The sequence below is a fragment of the Fusarium oxysporum genome, chromosome 5, assembly GCF_000149955.1.
Source record: "Fusarium oxysporum f. sp. lycopersici 4287 chromosome 5, whole genome shotgun sequence".
Lineage (NCBI taxonomy): Eukaryota > Fungi > Ascomycota > Sordariomycetes > Hypocreales > Nectriaceae > Fusarium > Fusarium oxysporum.
Window position 1 is genome coordinate 3,054,313 of NC_030990.1, and position 15,968 is coordinate 3,070,280.

Sequence of the window (15,968 nt, forward strand, 5' to 3'; positions counted from 1 at the left end):
AAGAGTAGCCATCTAGCCAGAGAAGGAACCCGTCAGATGCGCTGTCCAGATCATAGTGGCCCAACATAGTCCGGTGAAGGTGGACATACAGCCACCCCCAAATGCCTGAAAGGTATAGGATGGATGCTCAATGCTTGACGCAAGCAATTAATGAAGTAGAAAAAGAGGTATCGCATATATAAGGAACAGAAGTAAGGTGCAAGATAGGTTGTTTCCATTGCGCTCTCGGTGCGTTCGTTCAATGATGGACGGGCATAACGTCCATCTTGTCAAATGCTCGGGAACATGTAGGACATTTCCGCATGCGATTGCTGATGCGATCATCCACACATTGGTTGCAGAATAAATGGCCACACGTCTTCAACGCCGTATTCTTGAAATTGATACGACAAATAGTGCATAGAGCGAACGTCTGGAAGCGCGTTAAAATGGGTTAAAACATCAGGATTGTTTTCTTGGATCACTTACCCGTAACATTTCTTCTTCTTCAGACGCATTGCTCAATGCCTTATTCTTCCAATTGTCGCGATCTTTCTGTGTATGCTCGAGGCGTACCTTCATCTTCTCCACCTCAGTCTCTTGCATCGTGTTGCGCTCACGAACCACAGCAGAAGCCGCATCTTTAGATTTGACCAGGTTTGTCAGGTCAGCAACTTGCTTGTTCAGAGATTCAGTACGGCGGAGAGCATCGAGGCTTGCTGTTTCCATCTTCTTGTTCTCCGTCATCAGGGCGGCATTTGCTTGTTTCAAATCGGTTAACTGTTTATCCAAATTACCCAGTAGGGTACGGTTCTGCGATTCGAGGTCCTTTAGCTGGGCGATGATTTCCGAACTCTTGCTGTTCTGGTGCCGCAATGATCGAATCTCGTTGTTGCGTGTATCTGCGTCCTTTCGCGCGGCAAAGTATTTCTGGTCAGCTTTACTCTTCTCTGCAATTAGTATTGCCATGCGTTCCTCTGCAGCACTGGTATCCATCGCTTTCTTTTGAGCAATTTGAATTATTTTCTTGTATGCCTTTTCCATAGCCGGGAATTCAGTGTTGATAGAGTTGAAATCCCGTTCCAATTTTGTGTAGTGCAGACGAAGCTCATCAATTGTCAATGCCTCGATATCCGGGCGAATAGCTTGCTGGTCCTCGTTCGGTTGAAGGCGTGAAAGTTTTGCTTCCAAAGCCGTAATTCTATCCTCTTTGGCAGACGCCAGAGCCTTGACTTGATCGATTGATGCCCGGTCCTGTTCTAATCTTGCCTTGTGTTGCGTAGTTTCGGCCAGCAATTCATCGCGCGCCGATCGCACTCGGGCAAGATCTTGATCTCTGGAAATGATCTCAGCTTCAAGTTCCTGTGTCACCTGATTTGCGTCTGCTTCAAGCTGAGTTCTGAACATCGACCGCTCTGCTTGTAGTTTTTCGGCTTCTTCTCGCAGCTGTTTGTTTGTAGCTTCAAGGGTGTTTATACGTTTGATGAGATCCTCGTTCTGGTTTTTGAATTGTTTGAAAACGTCGGTCCGAATGAAGTCTTCATCGGTTAAGGTCTCCCTCTTCGCTTTAAGAGTCGAGTTCTCGTCCTGAAGGGTCTTGATTTCAGCCAGGATGACGTCGAGTTGTTCCTTTTGCTTGGTAGCAGCTGCAGTTGCCTCTTCATACTTGAGCAACAGTTCACCCGCATTGCCATTTGTTTCGCCGGCCTCAGCACTCCCATCGCCAGATGCAGAAGGGCGAGTGGCATTAGCAAATGCTTGTTGTTCTAGCTTCTGCACCTGAAAGCTTTTGGCGCGGTCTAGTTTCTTCTCCGCTTTGAAATATCGCAAAGTCGCAGCATTCAGTTGTTCAGACAGCTGGTCCTTTTCACTCTTCAAACGGTCCAGTTTGAACAAGTATTCCTTTTGTGTTGCCAGCAGACTTGCAACCTTATTCTCCAGCGCAGCAGCGTCGGGGTCAATCTTGCCTCGCGAAGAGGCCAATCGTCCGAGGAGTGCTTCAGCTCTGGATTTGATCGTCTTGCCTTTGTCGGATAGATGTTTCTGGAATTCATGAAGATCCTTGAAAGTCACGCCACTCAGATAAGGAGGATCTGCGAATAATTTAGAAAAAGCACGGCTGGTAACTTAGAACAAAGGACCTCATACCGGATGGTGTTGTAGAAGTGATCTCCGAGTCTGAAAGAAGCTCCATTTCCTCAAGCACCTGTTTCTTTGTTTAGCTATACCACAGATAGTGGGGCCTGGAGAAGGGTGGGACAAACCTGTCGCCACCAAGCATCGATAAGTCTCAAGTGGTCGTCATGATGGACAGATCTTTTGTGAAGTTCCTCGAGGCGTGACTCGTACGTAGAAGCCTTTCGACTATATTCTTGCATCTGCCGGTAGATGGCGCCCTTTGTGTAGGCCTGATGATTGGGTCAGCGACATTTCCACCTCCATACGTCGAGCAAGTTGCGTGATGTTTTCTTGGGTTGTGCGGAGGCGCTTCTCATTTGGGTGCATGACGAATGCACTTCCGAGCCGACTATTGCGGTGTCGCAAGAAGCAGGCGAGCATCATCACTGGCTTGGTGAGCAATGCCGTCCAGGACCATCCCAACAGAATGGCACGAAGCCAGAAATAGAAGCCTACGTGATAGGCAGAGTGCGGGGGGGGCAACATATGGGTTGGATACTCAAGCGTTGGCAATAGGAGATGTCGTCGTGTGACTTACCTCGATCCAACTCTCCTCCTTCATGTCGGAAGAGTCATCTTTAGCCTTGGAGCCATTGACGGCAACTCGCTTGCTCGGAGGGGCTATATCATCGGCACTGCTGATGGCAGGCCGTTTCCTATCCTCCATCTTTGAGACTGTGGATGGGCGAGGGGAGGCAGAGGGCGTGGTTGTAAGAGGCATCAGAAGTCGCGTGGCATAGGGCAAAAAGGCGGACGCGTTGCCAAAGAAAAGCGACGGGTCGGTCCTGCGAGCGCTTTCAAGCCAATTCCCGTCGCGAGCAAAGACGTGCGAGCGATCATCAAGTGATGGCGCGGGGAACCGTGTTATGATGATGGAACGTTTCTTCGGGTAAGGAGTTGAAATTTCGAAGTTGAGTCGCAGAACAAGAAGCGCGGCGTCTCCACCTCAAAGGGGATTAGTGTCAGTCTAGCTTCGTTTGGAAAGTGGAGCTTTTCTTATCGATTTGCATGGGCGGATAATTCTCGCCCACTGTGCATCTCCACCATCCCGCATTTTATTTTCTCTGCCTTTTTTCTGGGCTGCTTGGTACGAGTACTTTTTAGTTTCTGAATCGTTCTCTTGTCGCAATTCGTTCGGAAATGTCAACACAGATAACGTATCGGAAATCGCATACAATACATGCATGATTAAACGCTTGCGCAATGAGCTCCATTTTCAAAAAGAAAGGAGGGCCTGCCTTCAAACCCAAGATCCCCGCCGCTCGACGCCCCGCGGCACCAGTACCCTCACAACCTCCCAAAGCACCACCAGCTGCTTCTCCTCCGCACGACTCAAGAGATTCAGAAGCTCAGGAGGTGTCCCATCGATCTTTAGAAACACCATCGGCGAAGGATCCCGTAAGCTCACCCATTGAATCGCAAATTCAAGATTCTCGTGAACTTGGTCGTCAATCTCCTACCCCACCATCGACGATCCAGGAGCCTGCAAAGCCGGACGAACATGCTGCAACTGAAGGGTTTGCCCAGGAAAGGCCTCCAGAAGAAAAGCAAAGTGAACTTGCGAACCAGAACACCGAGCGCAACCCTGAAATAACCGGAGTGCCTACCACGGCTGCCCAAGCGACAACCTCGAGCGAGCAAGAACAAAGTCAACAGCCTCCTGCACAGTATAGTGAGATTCACTCAAGTACTACAGATGATGCTCTGTCTCCTGTTTTGCAGACACCAACTCCAGATGACTCGGAAGGGCCAAGTGGAACTGACCTTTCAAATACACCATCTCTCCCCGCTGCTGACTTGAATGATACACACGAAGAGACCTCAGGAGAACCGCAGAATGTACCCAAATCAACGCGTAGGCCACGAACCAGGAAGCAAATTAACCAGGTAAACCAGGATGAGGTTGAAAGAGAGGGAGGCTCGAAAACGAAGAAACGTCAGAGGAAAACCGATGAACAAAGCGCAGCACCTAGACAGCCCAGAAAACGCAGGACTACCCAGAGCGGTACAAGTACACCCAAAAACAGACGGGCGCGCTCACTTACGCCAGAAGATTCAGAATCTCAACTGGTGGACTTACAGAAACTTAAGATGGCTGATTTGACCAAGGATCTTCACATTGGCAAGAAATTCAGCAGACATGATGAGCTACGAGAACGAGAGAGGCGGGCAAGAATGAAGATCAAACTCGGAGTTGACGGCGAACGTGACAGCTCAGCAACCCCCGAAGACGGTGGCCAAGGAGGGAAAATTGGAAGCCCTGCTGCATCGTCGCCAGCCCCCTCGGTTTCAGCTCCAGTTGCACCTTCAGGACCTCAATTCCGTATTGTTGATGGGCAGATCGTGATCGACCAAAGCTCGTTGGCTGTGGACAGACATGCTCGAGCAGCCGCTGCAGCCGGAGATATGGAAACAGTCGAAGAAAACGACTTCACGCGCCTCATCACCAGCAACTCATTCATGAACGCCTCCAAGCTTAAGGGTCCTAATATCTGGACCGACGCAGAGACAGAGCTCTTCTATCGCGGTCTGCGCATGCTCGGTACGGACTTTGAGATGATTTCCAAAATGTTCCCGGGCAAGCAGCGGCGTCATGTCAAACTCAAATTCAATCGGGAAGAGCGTCACTGTCCACAACGCGTCAACGCTGCCCTCATTGGCGAGAAGACGGTGAAGATCGATCTCGAAGAATACAAGGCTTTCACCGGTAGCGAGTTTGAGCCAGTGGCAGACATCGAGGCTGAGCAGCGCAAGATCCAGGAAGAATATGAGGCCGAGGAGAAACGTCGAGCTGACGAGCAGGCCGAGATCATGCGCAAGAGACGTGAGGAACTGTTCAAGGATGACGACGAAGGTGACGCGAAGAAAAAGAAGAGGAAAAAGAAGCAGGCAGTAGCCTACGGTCTAAACGGCGAACCCATTGCTCAAGAGGCTTGAGCTGGGTAAGGACATAAATCAGGCCGAAATCAGGATCAAGGGCACGTCCAAAATCGGAGACATGATTCGGGCGGCGTAACGGGGACAGGCATGATACCCATAGGGTTTTTTTATTTGCTCACGAATGAAAGAAAGGGTTACACGGAATTAGCTTCGAGAGCAGTCTCTACAGAATAATAGTTCTCCTAGGGCAAGGTACACAATGTGGAATCTTAAACCTGCTTAATAACATATATTATCATGATAAGTGACGTCTGTCTCTCGTCTCAACAAATCATAGCTTCGTTCCATCCAACGGGTGTAAACATAAGACCGTGGCCTGTGTCAAGTCAAGCTGGCGATCCAAACATAGGGGTGGCAGGGTCAGTCAGTACTGGCAATTATACGCATAGACTTGCGGGCTTTGAAAACGACAGAGTAATTAGCAAGCTGCCAACGGATGATTAGTGGCCGGATATAAGAGATCTCAGCAGGGCTCTCCCAGCATGATGTGTGAGTGCTAGACTGGCGGGATTAGGGGTACGGTTATGTCGATGGCTAATACTAGGTAGTGGGATACTCCTGGTCATGGATCGTACAAGGCCAGCGAGTCTCGTGATTGCCTCTGTACAAGGGCAGCCTAAACGACGAACTAAAAAGCCGGAAAAGCACAGAAAGTAAACAGAAGAAGGAGAAGGAGTCTTGCATAACTAGGGAGACATGAGGATCCCTAGTGCTTGCGACTAGAAATGTCTACGAAGCATACTGACCGCGCAACGGCGGCTGCAGAGCGCATCGCCCATGCTACAGTGCTAAGGGCATAAAACTACCACCGACAATGCTCAAGATATGGGATACCATCTGACACTCATTGGATTGTTGTAACGGTTAACAAAAATGGATCATACAGCCTGTGAGTTGTGCCACCTCGGAAACGACAGGAACTTAGGGTTTTAATTTGAAAAGATATGAATGCTTAAATGATTTTAGGCTGATAGAACAAACTTAGGATACACTTTGAGTACCCGTCCTAATTTATCCCTCCCTCCCTCCCTCCTGATGCAGAGGCTCGAATTCTTCTGGTGTTTAGACTATGAAGCTTGAATTTGATATCCTATAAACAGCAGTGAGATTCAGCATTATTCGTATCCTCTCTGATTTTGACATCCCATCGTACTACTCAATTAAGGCAGCTTCATAGGTAGTCACTATAACACGATAAGGTAAGGACAGAAGTAGCTGAAGAATCCTCAGTTACCTACCCACCTTACATCAGGTGTTCATTATCACAATGCAAACATAGAATGGGAGCTTTCTAAGATCAAAACCACCATTTATGCCTGCTCTATTAGCTGGGACCAATGGCTGCATTCTTTTCATGATCCTCTTCTGTTGTCCTATTCCTGGTCCGTCGCCGTCGCCAGATGGTGATTCCACAGAGAATGCCTGGTTTTGTGCCCTTTCCTTCGGTTCATAATCGTAACGCGTATTGTTCTGCACAGCTCATCTGCCCTTAGTTGTTGTTGTTGGGGGCAGGCTCGTCATCCTCCGGTTGGTCAAAGAGGAAGTTAGCAGCTAGTTCTTCGTTCTTGTCGCAGGCAAAATAAGCCTGAATGGCCTGATCTCTATCGAATCCTAGGCGGCACAACTAATGTATGTCAGTGGTTTAGATTCAAGGCCGTATCGAAATGAAAAACCTCACCCTCTCGATAGCATCTCGTTCCTCCTCAGTGACCGAAATGGCCTGAGCCCCAGGGGGTAGGGGAGTGTCGTCATCGGCATATTCACCGAGGAGCTGGAGAAATTGGTCTGGATTTGTAGCAATCAACTCGGCCAATTGAGGATTGCCGGCTCCAAGCTGCTGAAGGATTGGCTCGAGCATCTGCGGTTGTTGCTGAACAACCTGGCGGAGTTGCTGGAATTGAGCATTGTGTCGCAGAAAGTCGAGGTTACCCAAATCGCCACCTTGTCCAGCAGCTGCAGCAGCTGCTGCGGCTGCCGCCGCCTGGTTCCCTCCATTTCCTCCTCGGCCACCAGAACCTCCACGTTGAGCAGCAAGATCGAACAAATTCACGCCACCCTCATCAGAGGCACCTTGGGCGGAAGCGGCGGGTTGAGCTGGTTGTGAAGCAGGAGCCGCGGGAGCCGCCTCACGCTGCTGCTGCTCTTGTCGGATATTGTCGGGAATGCCCTATAATAAACCAAGTAAGCAATCGTGGCTCACGACAGCTCGGAAAATTCAAGACGAACATTAAGAAGATACTCGACAGCACGGTCAGGGTTGTTGAAGGCAGCGCGCATGGCCGCTTCGATCTGGCTTCTTTCAAAGCCCATGGCCTCCATGTTTGCGATCGCCTCGGTGCGCTGGGATCCCATAGCAAGGCCAGAAGGCTCCTCAGCTTGAGCACCAGTTCCAGCATCCACAGAGCGCTGAGGAGTAGGTGTCGCGGGGACAGCAGTCTGATGAGATGAAGAATGCGCAGGGGCCGCAGGGGCTGCAGGTGTGTTGGCAACAGCCTGGGCGGGTGTGGCAGGAGGAGCACTGGATTCGGCCGCCTTGGGTTCGGGCTTGGGCTTAGGCTATTGCGAGCTGTCAGTATGTAAGCTCCTATCAAGGAGTCGGTATTCCATACCTTGTTCACCATACAGACCACAAAACCCTTCTCCTCAATGTTGTAGGAGCCAACAGTCTCTTCATCCTTCAGAATCTTGCCTTGGCATAACGTCAGCGACCATGTAGTGCGACAGAAGAGGTAAATAAGTACCAGAGTAGATCAGCTTCTGCAGCTTGGGTTCCCATCCTTTCTCAGCTGAGATCTTTTCTTTGACGGCAGAAATCTATCGAGTGTATCAGCTGGCTGAATGATTTGCGCATACAGCTACAAGCGCCAACGCGGGGCAGGCATACCAGCTCAGAAGGCTCGACGTCGAGGGTAAACTTTTGTTGCTTGAGATCCTGAAATACGTTTAGTCAACTTCCAAGAAAATGGGAAACAAGCACGATAAGTTAAGCTCATTAATGCAGATTCAGCGGCGCATGAATCGTGACGTACCTTGAAGGTGACCTTCATGATGGGCGAAGACTCTGTCACTTTGAGGTGGGGAGGTGGGAGGCAAAGTGCGACCTGGGATTAGATAGAGTCGTCTCGTTCGGTACAGGCGCGGTAGTAGAGTCGAGTCGATGCGTCAAGATCGAAGATTTGTTGACGAGGGGGAGATTATGTGGGAGAGAGGTCGGGTGGAAGAAAATAAAATCGTCGACGTAGATATAGAAGTGTGTTGGAGGAAAGCTTAGTAGTTTACAGCCTGGACGAAGTTGACGTTTGGCTGAGGGAAAAGGTGGGGCATGAGCCTGTGAGTTGGAAGGGTTACTCTCAAGCCAACTACCACCAAAAATAGCCTAGTGTACCTTTGTCAGCCACTCCAGGCTACCAAATGGCTAGAAGGCGCGCGTCCTGCTGCCTGAGAATTAGAGATGCATTTTATCAGAGCCTCCAGGGCTGTATTGATCTGTAGACTGTGAGCAAGAGAGAGTACAGTACCAGGCACAGAAGCAGAGTAGATTTCTGTTGGGAACACTCGTACGCAAAAATACATCTAGAGTTGTTCATCCTGAACTTAAGTTGAAATCCCTTCTGTGGATGAGAGTCAATAATATGACCATCTTTGAAATACACCTATCATGTTCTGGGTATTGACATCGCCGAACTTAATGTCTAGTCCCTACTATAGGAGAAGCTTTAGGTCCTGGACTTCTCTGGATTCGAACCAGTGATGGAAACTCGTAACACGTAACAGGAGAATTGTATTAGAACTCCCACACAAATAACCTCGCCACGTGGAAGAACATCAGCATTTTCTCCGAGACAGTCTTGCACTACATCACAGTTATTTGAGATGTCAAGGCCTGTTATGCTTCATAAGGCTCAAAGAACAAAGTATGAAGCCTTTATGAAAGTCCTGTCTCTGCCTCTCGACTTCAAGACCTGCATGGAATTATTCCTCAGCGTATTGTCCGAGATGAATATACTCAGGTTCTTTTAACAAGTGTTTGATATTGCTTCTAAGCTTTCTAGCCTTTTTTCTACCTTACAATGCATCTCTGTCGTCCATCCTCGCGCCTCTTGCGCACAAGATCAAGTCATAAAAGCGCCTCGCTATTTTCATTGGTATACACGTATTCCTACTCAGTTCGTTCCACCAGGTCTGTACGGAACTCTGAGTTTACCATCCGGTGGCGTCTGGAAGGATAAAAAAAGATAAGAAAATGGAGTCTGTCCATATCATAGTGCCCGCTATTTTCACATGCCCCTGCTCATTTTCATCATTATACTGTCACTCAACCAGAGTGACATCGTTAGTTCTTCTCTTGCTTCTTACTTTCTCCATCACCTGCATTGTCAATTCTTGACTTGCGGTTGTTATAATCCGACCAACTTGATCGAGCGCCGGCACCCATAACCCACTCAGGGATGGGAGGGGTAAGCGGCCGGTCAATTGTCGTTAGGGAGTCTGTCTCTGACTCTTGCTCCTCTCTAATGCTCTCGTGCTCATCCCGATGGCTGAGAGGGCTTGGGCCCACTGTTATGGAGGCAGACCGCAGAGACCGTACACTCTGGCGGTGTGTGATGACTTGTCCAGCATTGGGCGAGGCCAAGACAACCGTGCCAGGTGTAGCCATTGGGGGCGGCGTAGGCGAGTCGGATCGGAAGAGCGGATGAATATGAGATTCACTCAGGGACGGCTCAGGGAGATCGGTCGTCGACGTTTGAGGGCTCATTTGCTCACGTGTTATAGTTACCGGACTGAAGCTTCGGCTTCGCATGCGGATCCTCGGCGGCTCGAGAGGCATATCATTGTTCGGTGTGGACGTTCTGCTTGGTGAAGGACTACCAGGAATTGTCTCGAGAAAATGGCCTTGGGTTTGCTGGGGAGGAGTTGTGGCTTCCATAACCACTTGGCGGTTGTTTGTATCAACAGACGATGTATCCCAGGTGTCAAAGGCATCTTCACTGGACTGATATATTGTCGAGTCGGTCGAAATAGGTCGTCGAAACTCGCTTGACGATACGTGACTTCTGACAGTCGCAGACCGAATAGCATTTGAAAGTTGAACCTTGATAGAAGTTGCAGTACCGGATCTGGAACGTCCACGTATGGATGGGGTAGGTGTTTGAGAGTCCATCGAGTTCATCACTCTGGGGGCTGTGTCATGATCTGAAGCTGTGTGACTATAGGGGATCGACTTCAGAGACGACTTGGATCGGAATGATGGCAAGCCTCGGTCCTCCTCTAGAGTGTGGAGTGAAAGTGCCTTCTGATCACTTTGTCGCGTAAGGAAGAAATGAACGGATAAGAAGCCGGTTTGAAGGAAGAAACACACCCCAAGACTAGCGGATAGGCCGACGAGAAGACTGCTCTTACTCGAGCCTGTGAACCCATCCTCATTTTCGAATTTAGACTTGCTGAATTGAATGAGAGTAGCCACTGTTGCAACAGTAGCAAATAGTATTGCCAAAAGACAAGCACCAAAGTCAACACCCAGGCATCGTGTTGACCATCGCCGGAAGGAAGTTGAAACATATGTGGAGGTGAACCAGCAGAGGATGATGAGAGTTACAACCTCGAGGGCAACAGAGACTTTCGAGAGTGTTCGGCCACTTGATTCTTTGGGTGTATGAATTGTGAGAACAATAAGAACTGCTATCACAGACACTGTGACCAGTAGGGCTAAAGAGCCCAGAACGATTGATAGGGTGCGTCGCATTGTTTCTGAAAGTTGGTGAAGACGATGTTGCGTAGTTGCAAAGCCCCAGTACGACAGCTGGTGGGTGGCTAACCTCGAACTAAGCGTTCTTTGGTTCCCGTAAATCGTTGCAAAATTAATCTTGTTTCTCGTAAGGTTTGTAACGTTGAGTGGTACTGCATAATCTGGATTGGCTATGCTTCGTCGACCTTGGCTCTGCAGTGCGACTATGATATGGTTGTTGATAAACGATAATAGATGGCGGTATATATATTGAATGGCACCAATTTGCCAACCAGAGATAGGAGTGTCCAAGTCGCTCCGGCAAGTGTTTGTTAGTTATGGGATATATCGTTGCTGATACCCAAGCTTGCTCGGTGTGAATCGACCCAAGCCAGTAAACCGAACCAACACCACGGGTTGGTGAAAGAATGTAAGTGATATAAAATCGGGACTGAAAGAGTGTACTACTCTAGGAAATATATTGCAGTCTGTCTTGTTTTGCAATTATTAGCCTGAGTATAGAAGCAACAATCACGAGGCTTCGGTATAAGTCAAGGATGGACGATATTGAAACGAGCGGGTGAAGACCTGAAGGTGGGAAAGAAGTAATGAAGAGAAACGAGCAGAGGCCAAGGATAAAAGTAAAAGTAAAAGTAAAACGAACTTGTGGATGCCAACGTTAGCTGGTCTGGTGTGGCAGACCCGTCTGAGTCGAAGAGAGCGCAGGCCAGCAGCACAGGACACCGCTAAGAAGAAGCACTGCATTCACTCACACGATGGAGACTTGGTGAAAAAGCAAGCCGGGAATGATCCTTTGAGTGGATTCAACTACTGACTGACCATAGGCTGTGTTGCGTGTCGTTAGCAAAAGGCCGGCCCTAGACAGGGGTGTCTTGTATATACCCCTCTTAGCCCCTGTCAACTCTCTTACAAGCTGGCGACTCTCAGACACTGCGCACCCGCGAGAATAGCATCGCATCGCACAACCTTTCGTTTTCAAGCCCTGTTTGGACGTTCGTTGGTCAGGTTTACCTGAGGGAGGGGGGCAGCTTGACTAGGAACCCTTCCCCTCCACGATTCGATGCACGAAGGCTGTGTGAGATTGAGATTATAATGAGGAAGAGGCTCGCAGGTTGGCTAACGTGGCTGACTTCTCTTATGCAAGTCATGGAGCCAGCCTGACCTTGTAAGCCCTTTCTTCTTTTCGCTTCTTCTTTACTCCAAGTATCTCCGAATTCCATGCCCTGGGTCTATTGATGGAGCGACTGGTGGAGAAGCCGGTCTAAGTGGGTAAACAGCTGGTTTTGTTACAGGCAAGTTGAATGTCTGGATGGATTTTCAATTCTCGCATTATCTACATAGTACGTTGGCAGACATAAGTAAATGCTGTTTGGCTGTGCCCTCTGCTTTCAAGTAGAGAATGTTTTCCCAGAGCCTTACACGTAAGGAGATGCTACTGGGATACCTTCACCACCTTCACAAGCTTAGTTCTGGCATGTCCTGGTCTCTCTCCCAGCTTCCACTACCAGCAAAGTCCAACGGTTTCCAAAACTCAAACTCCCGAACGGGCGTTGATCGCTCAGCCCATAGGACAAAAAACTCAAGCCCTCAAGCCCTATTTCTTCTGGCTAGTATGATTGAGGCCTAGTCATGCCAATGAAGCCTCTGTCTTCCCCGCTGCCTCCACGCAACCACACTGCGAAGTGTGCAATTAAGAGCCGAGGGGCCCTCTTTTAATCTAACTGCTGACGCCCTCATTGGACACTGGGATCGGGTACCTGACTCTAGCCTCGTTGGCGTTAGATTCCTCGATCTAATCCAACATAAATTTTTGAGTTGTGAGACCAAGTTTGTTATTATTTGTTGACATGAGGTTGTATTGGAAAGTCGAAACTGGTGAGAGTAAATAGCAACGGGGAATCATTCACTTTGGCGTTCTCAACGAAAACTGTGAAATCTTATCGGAGCGGTCACTTCATCATCGAGTAATGAATCGAAGATCGATGAAAGCGTACTCAGACAGGGGATAGGTCCTGAGGTTAAGGTTACATAGGAATGACTCTCCAACTCTGACAGCATGGTAATAATTAGATTGGCTGTCTGGGCTAAAAAAATGAAGGAGGTCAGTAAGCAGCTGAATAATTTTTGGAATTCGCAGCAAATACCGACAATGGACCCATGCCACGAAAGCGTGAGCATCCCAGATCCCGGTTACTGTTTCATCTTCTTTCCGCTTATATCCTAGTTCCCCATACATTTTTGAGTCAACCATTTGGAAATCCCTCTTCGTCCCCGATGACATGGGAGGGAGAAAACGTGGCAGACAAAGTTGGCACTCGTTGTCACTTGTGAGGCTTCCACACCGAGATTTCAGAGGGTATGGAAGCCAAGATACATACAACTGAAGTGTCGTAAGGTTCGCTGCCGGCACCCTGTTTTTCGATGTCAGGTAAGGTAGGTATAGATATTAAAAGTGACAGACCCTTGCCTCCATCTGTGGCTGGCTCATGCACAGCAATACGTGTTAGCATAAGCAAATGACGCCTTGGTTATGAAAGGCGATGCAGGAAAACGAAGAAATGACTTTGAAGTTCAGAGTTGGAACCCAGCACGGGCCTGTTCAGTGACTCGAAATCACCAGATGCGGCCCTGATTATTCTGCTCGTTTCGCAACGAACGGTCTGGTTGCTATATCGCAACCGCCTCATGAGACACATTGACCTCCATGGTCTTGTCTCCCTTGCTTCCAGAAGTTCCTTGCTTTGTCTCTGATAGACCAGAACCTGAGAATGCCCTGCTGAGGTCATCATACACTCTATTCAACGAAATTGCCTTTGTTCTCCCACCCATTGTTTGTTGTTTGGCATTAGCCCTCCTCACTAGTTTGCGGAAAGACATCTCACTCAACTCAGTACAAGGCTGTTTTGAAGTGTTAATACTGCCCTTGTCTTAGTTTCGAGTTCGCGTCGGGCTTGTTACTTTTCCTAGCCTTACCTATTGTCCCCATGCTCATAGTCATACTACCTCACTTACTTATCTGCGACATCAAGCCGTTCGATGCAAATCACTCGGAACACGTTTATTATTATTATTTTTTTTTTCAGACGACCATCCCCATCTGAGCCGTGTCTGACTGCCGATGAAGTTGAATTCCTGGCCCTTGCTTTTCCGAGCTGCTGGGCGACGCGTTCATAGACTTGCTCGACTGCGTGTTCCTCAGCCTTGATTTGCTCCTAGCGGAACCTCACCCAACTCAGACAATGTAAGCTAAAACTAATCAGCCGGTTTTACCGAGCCTTTCGCTATGGCCATTGTCAGTGTCTGGGTCTTTCTACCAGCATGATGGCCCTTCATCTGTGCACCGAACAAAATATTTCGCAAGCAAGGTGCTCTGGAAACAGGGGATGCATCCCTTGCGCCATGGTGTGTTACTGTGGTATGACGAAAGCCTGGATGCAAGGTGACCCTCGTCGCGGTAGTTCCGGGGAAATCTCGACAGGGCCAAAGCCATGTATGTATGATTGGCGATCGCGGATCATTCTGTTTCTTCTCTTCACTCAAGGCGTTTGTTCATCAGAGTTTCCCATTGCTCCCCGTGAATTGTGTCCTATGGTTTATTTTCAAAGTTTGTGGATATAATAGCAACAACAGCCAGATGTCTTGTATGGGAACCTTTCATTCTACACCTAAGCCATCATAGAGACCAGTTCTTGAATGATGCAGGCCTGGTAACTGGCCGTCGATCACTCACTCGCTTGCTTGAGCCCCGCATTGCATTTGGGATTCAAAAGTTCTAATAATAGGGTGCAGCCATACTCTTGCACACTCGCATCTCATGCCATTGTGTATGTATCCAGGTACGTGAGTAAAGCATCTCGCCTCACTGACCAATTTTATATAACATTGGCTTGCGATGGACACAGGAAATTTTCTTCTCTTTCTTGATCAGGATGCTTGGGTCTAGATCTGATCACTACCAATGATGCTTTACCATTCCGTGTTCCACACCCACAATCTCCAAATGCTATTGTGGTCTGGACTACTACGCCCGCAGACTATCATGAATCTGACCCAGGTCCGCCGTCTGTCCTGGACCTGTGTTAGTCAGTTTGTAGGCTCCGGCGGTGGCTTACCAATAACCGCATCGCGTCCTATCGGGTGTCTATTGTATCAGTGCTAAAGCTGTTTTAGTTGCGTGTTGTATGAGGTGAACTGAACTGTCTCGGGTCTTTTTAGCATCGTACACGTACACAGTTATATGCACTCACAATGTGGATATCGACATGCACGGGTCTCAATTGGATCCGCCGATCATCCTCCTGAACTTGACAGGACACGCTTCCGATGTCATTGCAGTCACAGTCTTCTATCTCGAGCGCGAACAGTGCATTTGCCGCCTGTTTTTCACCATGCCATGCTTCGCTTAGATCACCATCATACCTCGGCGTCGGGCACGAGTACAGCAGCGCCCGTCTTGTCTCTGTCGACGTCATCATTGACTGACTGTAGCTCAGTTAGATTTATCTGCTGTCCGCCATAAACGCATGGCTAATGTTCCTGTATGCCGATTCCCTTTTCAGTCAGTTCTTCCGGCGATGCTGTCCAAAAGTAGCTGTGGTCGAGATTTCTTCATGGATCTTCATAAATGCTGAGCATTTCATTCTGACTGTGGGAAAGATCGTCTTCTGACCATCAGTTACCTTACCTACCCTATTGCCTACCTACCTAGGTACTAACACTATTCATCGAATGAGATTCAATGATCCATTCATTGGCCAATGACGAGCTTCTTGTCAATAGGATAATTTGATCATGTCCTATTCTGTATAATATTGGACTTTATATTAATTAAACGACAACTTTGTCTGTCTCATTGCTTGAAGGAAGGAGTCGTCGCAGTCTCCTCCTCAGTGGAAATTATATTGACGCCGAGAAGAATCAATAGTCCTTACCAGTAGATTAAAGCGTTAGACAGGCGTGTGCTGCAAAAGGACTCAGCAACTGGTGTTTACTTGTTTTTATTTATTTATTTGTTTAGTTGGTCATTTTGTTTACTTTGGTCTCCACTTTCAACATGCGGGGAGACTTGCAGTTGGCTTATAAGATTAACATGGATTTTGACAGAATGAAGATTTTTATGTGGATG

General features: G+C 48.4%; 5 protein-coding genes across 11 annotated transcripts in view; 2 read left to right on the forward strand and 3 right to left on the reverse strand.

Moving 5' to 3' along the window:
- FOXG_02054 (uncharacterized protein) overlaps positions 1-109 on the forward strand; it is a gene marked incomplete at its 3' end in the record, with an annotated part of 1,506 nt that extends 1,397 nt beyond the window's left edge. The window contains exon 2 of the mRNA XM_018379281.1: positions 57-109. Coding sequence (XP_018235312.1) covers positions 57-109 — 53 coding nt within the window. The remainder of the gene's footprint in view (positions 1-56) is intronic.
- FOXG_02055 (E3 ubiquitin-protein ligase BRE1) lies at positions 1-3,101 on the reverse strand. Of its 6 annotated transcripts, none has more exons than XM_018379282.1 (5): positions 2,696-3,101; positions 2,244-2,387; positions 2,128-2,185; positions 469-2,072; positions 1-412 (listed from the first exon to the last, which is right to left on the reverse strand). In XM_018379282.1, exons 1-5 carry the CDS (start codon positions 2,876-2,878, stop codon positions 239-241), a joined length of 2,163 nt encoding a protein of 720 aa, XP_018235313.1. In that variant the 5' UTR covers positions 2,879-3,101; the 3' UTR covers positions 1-238. The 6 variants fall into 6 exon arrangements, with proteins under 6 accessions (XP_018235313.1, XP_018235316.1, XP_018235317.1 ...); XM_018379285.1 differs by having other exon boundaries at positions 2,244-2,543; XM_018379286.1 differs by having other exon boundaries at positions 2,128-2,387.
- A 105-nt stretch (positions 3,102-3,206) lies between these two features.
- FOXG_02056 (uncharacterized protein) lies at positions 3,207-5,351 on the forward strand. The gene has a single exon (XM_018379288.1). It carries the CDS (start codon positions 3,361-3,363, stop codon positions 5,092-5,094), a length of 1,734 nt encoding a protein of 577 aa, XP_018235319.1. The 5' UTR covers positions 3,207-3,360; the 3' UTR covers positions 5,095-5,351.
- Positions 5,352-5,923: 572 nt separating this feature from the next.
- FOXG_02057 (UV excision repair protein Rad23) lies at positions 5,924-8,420 on the reverse strand. Of its 2 annotated transcripts, XM_018379289.1 has the most exons (7): positions 8,127-8,420; positions 7,982-8,029; positions 7,839-7,911; positions 7,707-7,786; positions 7,324-7,653; positions 6,776-7,264; positions 5,924-6,721 (listed from the first exon to the last, which is right to left on the reverse strand). In XM_018379289.1, the coding sequence occupies exons 1-7, from the start codon at positions 8,142-8,144 to the stop codon at positions 6,587-6,589; spliced, it is 1,173 nt and encodes a 390-aa protein (XP_018235320.1). In that variant the 5' UTR covers positions 8,145-8,420; the 3' UTR covers positions 5,924-6,586. The 2 variants fall into 2 exon arrangements, with proteins under 2 accessions (XP_018235320.1, XP_018235321.1); XM_018379290.1 differs by having other exon boundaries at positions 7,839-8,029.
- A 675-nt stretch (positions 8,421-9,095) lies between these two features.
- FOXG_18227 (uncharacterized protein) lies at positions 9,096-11,483 on the reverse strand. The gene has a single exon (XM_018398288.1). It carries the CDS (start codon positions 10,838-10,840, stop codon positions 9,431-9,433), a length of 1,410 nt encoding a protein of 469 aa, XP_018235322.1. The 5' UTR covers positions 10,841-11,483; the 3' UTR covers positions 9,096-9,430.
- Positions 11,484-15,968: the final 4,485 nt, after the last annotated feature.

Coding starts and splice junctions, on each gene's coding strand:
- FOXG_02055 (XM_018379282.1), bottom strand. CDS start 2,878: ATGCCTCTTACAACCACGCCCTCTGCCTCCCCTCGCCCATCCACAGTC. Junction 2,186..2,243: donor TCGATGCTTGGTGGCGACAG/GTTTGTCCCACC, acceptor ACAAAGAAACAG/GTGCTTGAGGAAATGGAGCT. Junction 2,073..2,127: donor CACTTCTACAACACCATCCG/GTATGAGGTCCT, acceptor AATTATTCGCAG/ATCCTCCTTATCTGAGTGGC.
- FOXG_02056 (XM_018379288.1), top strand. CDS start 3,361: ATGAGCTCCATTTTCAAAAAGAAAGGAGGGCCTGCCTTCAAACCCAAG.
- FOXG_02057 (XM_018379289.1), bottom strand. Junction 7,912..7,981: donor ACGTCGAGCCTTCTGAGCTG/GTATGCCTGCCC, acceptor TACACTCGATAG/ATTTCTGCCGTCAAAGAAAA. Junction 7,787..7,838: donor GCAGAAGCTGATCTACTCTG/GTACTTATTTAC, acceptor CGTTATGCCAAG/GCAAGATTCTGAAGGATGAA.
- FOXG_18227 (XM_018398288.1), bottom strand. CDS start 10,840: ATGCGACGCACCCTATCAATCGTTCTGGGCTCTTTAGCCCTACTGGTC.